At 43.2% G+C, this 7,588-nt stretch overlaps 1 protein-coding gene across 1 annotated transcript in view; it reads left to right on the plus strand.

Annotated features, from left to right (window-relative positions):
* The first annotated feature begins 6,596 nt into the window (after positions 1-6,596).
* Positions 6,597-7,588, plus strand: part of LOC115125713 (kinesin-like protein KIF21B) — a 96,723-nt gene continuing 95,731 nt past the window's right edge. The window contains exons 1-2 of the mRNA XM_065002032.1: positions 6,597-6,816; positions 7,513-7,588. The exon at positions 7,513-7,588 is cut by the window's right edge and continues 107 nt beyond it. Of these exons, the coding sequence (XP_064858104.1) occupies positions 6,607-6,816; positions 7,513-7,588 (286 nt within the window). The 5' untranslated portion in view covers positions 6,597-6,606. The remainder of the gene's footprint in view (positions 6,817-7,512) is intronic.

Below are 7,588 nucleotides of genomic sequence, written 5' to 3' on the forward strand. Positions count from 1 at the left end.
TTTATAGAATTCTGCATGCAGAGTCTCAATTTGTTGTTTGTCCCATTTTGTGAATTCTTGGTTGGTGAGCGGACCCCTGACCTCACAACCATAAAGGCAAATGAGTTCTATAACTGATTCAAGTATTTCTAGCCAGATCGTAATTGGTTTGTCAAATGTTATGTTCCTTTTGATGGCATAGAATGCCCTTCTTGCCTTCTCTCTCAGATCGTTCACAGCTTTGATATCAGCTGATGTACGAAGGGCTATATAAATCCATTTGATTTGATTTGATTTGTGAATGTTACCTGTGGCACTGATGTTTAGGCCGAGGTATGTATAATTACCTGTGGTGCTGATGTTTAGGCCGAGGTATATAAATCGCTGATTTGTATAATTACCTGTTTGATGTTTTTGTATAATTACCTGTGGCGCTGATGTTTAAGGTAGGTATAATTACCTGTGGCGCTGATGTTTTAGGTATAATTACCTGTGGTGCTGAGGTATGTATAATTACCTGCTGATGTTTTGCTGGTATAATTACCTGTTTAGGCCGAGGTATGTATAATTACCTGTGGCGCTGATGTTTAGGCCGAGGTAGGTATAATTACCTGTGGCGCTGATGTTTAGGCCGAGGTAGGTATAATTACCTGTGGCGCTGATGTTTAGGCCGAGGTAGGTATAATTACCTGTGGCGCTGATGTTTAGGCCGAGGTAGGTATAATTACCTGTGGCGCTGATGTTTTGGCCGAGGTAGGTATAATTACCTGTGGCGCTGATGTTTTGGCCGAGGTAGGTATAATTACCTGTGGCGCTGATGTTTAGGCCGAGGTAGGTATAATTACCTGTGGCGCTGATGTTTTGGCCGAGGTATGTATAATTTATTTGTGTGCTCTACGGCAACGATGTCAAGATGGAATTTGTATTTGTGGTCCTGTCAACTGGACCTATTTGGAACACCATTATGTTTTGTCTTACTAACATTTACTGCCAGGTCCCAGGTCCGACAGAATCTGTTCAGAATATCTAGATGCTGCTGTATACCCTCATTGGTTGCATACTGAAGCACCAGATCATCAGCAAACAGTAGATATTTGACTTCAGATTCTAGTAGGGTGAGACCGGGTGTTGCAGACTGTTCTAGTGCCCTTGCCAATCCGTTGATATATATGTTGAAGAGGGTGGGGCTTAAGCTGCATCCCTGTCTCACCCCACGGCCCTGTGGGAAGAAATGTGTGATTTTTTTGCCAATTTTAACCGCAGACGTGTTGTTTGTGTACATGGATTTTATAATGTCATATGTTTTACCCCCAACACCACTTTCCATTCATTTGTATAGTAGACCCTCATGCCAGATTGAGTCTAAGGCTTTTTTGAAATCACAAAGCAATGGAAGACTTTGCCTTTGTTTTGTTTTGTTTGTTTGTCAATTAGGGTGTGCAGGGTGAATATGTGGTCTGTCGTACGATAATTTGGTAAAAAGCCAATTTGACATCAGTACATTGTTTTCACTGAGGAAATGTACGAGTCTGCTGTTAATGGTAATGCAGAGGATTTTCCCAAGGTTACTGTTGACGCATATCCCACGGTAGTTATTGGGGTCAAATTTGTCTCCACTTTTGTGGATTGGGGTGATCAGTCCTTGGTTCCAAATATTGAATCCCTTCACAGACAGTGTGTGTTTAGTTAACACTGATAGGAGAATCCCTTCACAGACAGTGTGTGTTTAGATAACACTGATAGGAGAATCCATTCACAGACAGTGTGTGTTTAGATAACACTGATAGGAGAATCCACTTCACAGACAGTGTGTGTTTAGATAACACTGATAGGAGAATCCATTCACAGACAGTGTGTGTTTAGATAACACTGATAGGAGAATCCCTTCACAGACAGTGTGTGTTTAGATAACACTGATAGGAGAATCCCTTCACAGACAGTGTGTGTTTAGATAACACTGATAGGAGAATCCCTTCACAGACAGTGTGTGATGAGTTCCTATCTGTCCTGTATCTCTCTGTGTCTGCTGGGAGTTTAGTTTAACAAATCACTAGGATAATGTTTGGGATAGAAGTTGCCTTTAAGCACAGATCTAGGATCAACCTTACCAAATCCCAATCATAATCATTAGAGGAGGAGAAACCAAACTGACCTTGGATCAGTGTCAGTGCTTTAATCCTACTGTGTTGTTTGGGAGTGTTGAGGCCGTGTGGTGGTTTAAACACTCTTCATCTTATTAGCCTGGCTAGATGAAGAAATAAAGGGATTTGTTTCTCTACACCCGGAAATCACAACTCAGGAAAGACAAAGATTTACTGTTTGTCTGTTTCTCCTTTTAGCTGCCGAGCATCCCTAGAGGTTTGATGTTTATGTGTGTGTGTGTGGCGGTGAGTGTTCAATGTTATGAATCCAGACGTTGTGTGTGTGTGTGTGTGTGTGTGTGTGTGTGTGTGTGTGTGTGTGTGTTGTATGAGGGGTGTCAGTTTTACTACATCCCTGATCACTCTGTCATGGCCGGATGTGCTTGAGTTCTCACACGACCCTTTGTTTGTATCTGTGTGTGTGTTGTTGTGTGTGTGTGTGTGTATCTGTGTGTGTGTTGTGTGTCCGGAACTTGTTTATTTATGGATGTAGCATTTCCACATACAACACCCGGTCTGCAAGTCACATTTTGTTAAAGGTCCCCAAAGCACACACATCCCTGGGTCGCTGCAGCTAGCGACTGGAACGAGCTGCAACAAACACTCAAACTGGACACTTTTATCTCCATCTCTTCATTCAAAGACTCAACCAGGGACCCTCTTACTGATAGTTGTGGCTCTGCTTCTCGTGATGTTTTGTTGTCTTTGCCTTCTTGCCCTTAGTGCTGTTGTCTGTACCCATTAATGTATTGGGCTGCTACAGTGTTGTGCTGCTGCCATGTTGTATTGCTACCATGCTGTGCTGCTGCCATGTTGTATTGCTACCATGCTGTTCTGCTGCCATGTTGTATTGCTACCATGCTGTGCTGCTGCCATGTTGTATTGCTACCATGCTGTGCTGCTGCCATGTTGTATTGCTACAGTGTTGTGCTGCTGCCATGTTGTATTGCTACCACATGTTGTGCTACCATGCTGTGCTGCTGCCATGTTGTATTGCTACCATGCTGTGCTGCTGCCATGTTGTATTGCTACAGTGTTGTGCTGCTGCCATGTTGTATTGCTACAGTGTTGTGCTGCTGCCATGTTGTATTGCTACAGTGTTGTGCTGCTGCCATGTTGTATTGCTACAGTGTTGTGCTGCTGCCATGTTGTATTGCTACAGTGTTGTGCTGCTGCCATGTTGTATTGCTACCATGTTGTGCTGCTGCCATGTTGTATTGCTACCATGCTGTGCTGCTGCCATGTTGTATTGCTAGTGTTGTGCTGCTGCCATGCTGTGTTCTGCTGCCATGTTGTATTGCTACCATGCTGTGCTGCTGCCATGTTGTGCTGCTGCCATGTTGTATTGCTACCATGCTGTGCTGCTGCCATGTTGTATTGCTACCATGCTGTGCTGCTGCCATGTTGTATTGCTACCATGCTGTGCTGCTGCCATGTTGTATTGCTACCATGCTGTGCTGCTGCCATGTTGTATTGCTACAGTGTTGTGCTGCTGCCATGTTGTATTGCTACCATGATGTGCTGCTGCCATGTTGTATTGCTACCATGCTGTGCTGCTGCCATGTTGTATTGCTACAGTGTTGTGCTGCTGCCATGTTGTATTGCTACCATGCTGTGCTGCTGCCATGTTGTATTGCTACCATGCTGTGCTGCTGCCATGTTGTATTGCTACCATGCTGTGCCTTAAAGTGTCTCTTCTCTATCCATAATGTACATGGGATGGAGGTAGTGTATTTTAATGTTCCTTAATGCAACTACTTAGTAATCCTCTCTGTCTAATGCAGGTCTGTAGGCCAGTCTTCTTAGCCCTCAGGCTCAACAAAATGCTTCAGTCAGCACTGGGGAGAGAGGAGGGTCTGTGTGTGTGTGTGTGTGTGTGTGTGTGTGTGTGTGTGTGTGTGTGTGTGTGTGTGTGTGTGTGTGTGTGTGTGTGTGTGTGTGAGTGATGTGTGTGTCTGTGTGTGTGTGAGCGCTTTGTGTGTCTGTGTGTGTGTGAGCACTGTGTGTGTGTGTGTGCACTGTGTGTGTCTGTGTGTGTGTGAGCGCTGTGTGTGTCTGTGTGTGTGTGAGCGCTTTGTGTGTCTGTGTGTGTGTGAGCACTGTGTGTGTGTGTGTGTGTGCAGCTGCGCATATGGAGAGAACATAGGGGAAGTGTGGTCTCATAGGGGGGTTCATCTCTATGGGCTGGGAGTGTGTGTGTGTGTGTGTGTGTGTGTGTGTGAGTGTGTCTCTATGGGTAGGGTGTTAGGAGGTTAGTGGGAGATACACCACTGTGTTTTGCTTGGTCATGGATTAGTCCAGATTAAAGTTATTATCTGAATCTGCATCATTTATTCCAAGAGTATCCCAGACCCCCCCCCCCCCCCCCTCCAGCATTGTGGAGCATCCCGTGCCCCCCTGCACACACCCATGGGCACAACCACTGTTCATGACACAAACTGTTTACAACCCTCTTGTTGGTGGAGAGAATTCAGCTTCAATCTTATTTCCTGCAATTCTACACATTATGTCATGGGGTGCAAAGAAAATGTTGCTGTTTTAAAGAAACATTTATTGTAATTCTATACATTTTGCCATGTCTAATGTGTATTCATGCAATATTTGAGTGACCAAAAAAAATTACAACAATATCTATGGGTTAAAAAATCGAAATAAATCAGAAATGTTAGCTGACATGGGCTAGTTGATCTGGACATTTCTGACAAGTTATAAATATCTCTCTAAGTTATGCAATTAACTAACATGACAAGAGGAATTGATGATGATCTACACCATTTCGAGTTTGGACACACCTACTAATTCCAGGGTTTTTCTAAATGTTCTACTATTTTCTACATTGTAGAATAATAGTGAAGACATCAAAACTATGAAATAACACATATGGAATCATGTAGTAACCACAAAAGTGTTAAACAAATCAAAATATATTTTATATTTGAGATTCTTCAAAGTAGCTACCCTTTGTAGACAGCTTTGCACACTCTTGGCATTCTCTCAACCAGCTTCATGAGGTAGTCACCTGGAATGCATTTCAATTATCAGGTGTGCCTTGTTAAAAGTTTATTTGTGTATGTGTTTGATCCAATCAGTTGTGTTGTGACAAGTAGGGGTGGTATACAGAAGATAGCCCTATTTGGTAAAAGACCAAGTCCATATTATAACAAGAACAGCTCAAATAATGACAGTCCATCATTGCTTCAAGACATGAAGGTCAGTCAATCTGGAAAATGTCAAGAACTTTGAAAGTTTCTACAAGTGCAGTCGCAAAAACCATCAAGCGCTATGATGAAACTGGCTCTCATGAGGACCGCCACAGGAATGGAAGACCCAGAGTTACCTCTGCTGCAGAGGATAAGTTCATTAAGTTAACTGGCTCTCATGAGGACCGCCACAGGAAAGGAAGACCCAGAGTTACCTCTGCCACAGAGGAGTTCATTAGAGTTACCAACCTCAGAAATTGCAGCCCAAATAAATGCTTCACCGAGTTCAAGTAACAGACACATCTCGACATCAACTGATCAGAGGAGACTGCTTGAATCAGGCATTCATGGTCGAAATACTGCAAATAAACCACTACTAAAGGACACCAATAAGAAGAAGAGACTTGCTTGGTCCAAGAAACACGAGCGATGAACATTAGACCGGTAAAATTTGTGCTTTGGTCTGATGAGTCCAAATTTGCGATTTTTGGTTCCCACCTCCATGTCTTTGTGAGACGCAGTCTGGGTGAACGGATGATCCCTGCATTTGTGGTTCCCACCGTGAAGCATGGAGGAGGGGGTGTGATGGTGTGGGGGTGCTTTGCTGGTGACACTGTCTGTGATTTATTTATTATTCAAAACACACCTTCAGGCTGTGTAAAGGCTATTTGACCAAGAAGGAGAGTGATAGAGTGCTGCATCAGATGACCTGGCCTCCACAATCACCCGACCTCAACCCAATTGAGATGGTTTGGGATGAGTTGGAGTGAAGGAAAAGTAACCAACAAGTGCTCAGTATATGTGGGAACTCCTTCAAGACAAGAAAAAGCATTCCGAATGAAGCTGGTTAAGAGAAATCCAAGAGTGTGCAAAGCTGCCATCAAGGCAGAGGGTGGCAATGTTGAAGAATCTAAAATATATTTATGTTTTTTATTTTTAATACATTTGCAAAAATGTCTAAAAACCTGTTTTTGCTGTGTCATTGTGGGGCATTGTGTGTAGATTGCTGAGTATTTTTGTTTTATTTAATCCATTTGAGTTTAAGGCTGTAACGTAACAAAATGTGAAAAAAGTCAAGGGGTCTGAATACTTTCCAATGTCACTGTATATCCACGCCCTGTTATATGCCGTCCCCCCTGTTTGGGAACCACTGGCCTAGTTGACCGTGGGTCTCTCCTGTATTGTTACGGAACAACATTTTCAAACTTTTACATGTAGATTGACCATGATGAACACTATTTGTAACCCCTCTTTCTTCTCCTGTTCCGTGTAGGATCCGTCCCCAGATGGTGAAGGAGAAGATCGAGGGCTGTCACGTGTGTACACTTGTAACCCCTGGGGAACCCCAGGTGTTGCTGGGTAAAGACAAGGCCTTCACGTACGACTTTGTGTTCGACATCGACTCGGCACAGAAACAGATCTATGCTGCTTGCGTCCACAAACTCATCGAGGGCTGCTTCGATGGATATAACGCTACTGTGTTCGCCTACGGACAGGTAACAGAAACAGAGACAGATATGAACACACAACTCCATCTAGGATGAGTTTGAGGACCACAATGTTTAACCTCTGGATTACCTATGGATACACTCCTGAATACATAAACATCCATCCATACAAGGACAGATTCTAATAATTATGTCTATTTCAAAGAAGGGTCTATTTCAGTGTTTCCCAAACTCAGTCCTTGGGACCCCAAAGGGTACATGTATTGGTTTTTGCCCGAGCACTACACAACTGATTCAAATAATCAACTCATCATTAAGCTCGGGCAAAAACCAATACATGTACCCTTTGGGGTCCCCAGGACTGAGTTTGGGAAACACGGGTCTATTTGTAATCACTGTTATGTGGTTATCTTTCTCTACTAAACTGATGGTACAAACACACAGAGAAATCTGACTTATCACAGTAGGAATCGGTTCCTTCTCTTGCAAGAACAAAATACATGCATGTATATACAGTACCAGTCAAAAGTTTGGACACACCTACTCATTCAAGGGGTTTTCTTTATTTTTTTACTATTTTCTACATTGTAGAATAATAATGAAGACATCAACACTATGAAATAACACATATGGAATCATGTAGTAAACCAAAAAACAAGTGTTAAACACCAGAAAATATATTTGTTATATTTGAGATTCTTCAAAGCAGCCACCCTTTGCCTCGATGACACACTCTGTTTCCAGACGGGCTCAGGGAAGACGTACACCATGGGGACAGGGTTCGACGTGCAGGAGGAGGAGGAGGAGCGGGGCATTGTTC

Source organism: Oncorhynchus nerka, linkage group LG15, assembly GCF_034236695.1.
Source record: "Oncorhynchus nerka isolate Pitt River linkage group LG15, Oner_Uvic_2.0, whole genome shotgun sequence".
Lineage (NCBI taxonomy): Eukaryota > Metazoa > Chordata > Actinopteri > Salmoniformes > Salmonidae > Oncorhynchus > Oncorhynchus nerka.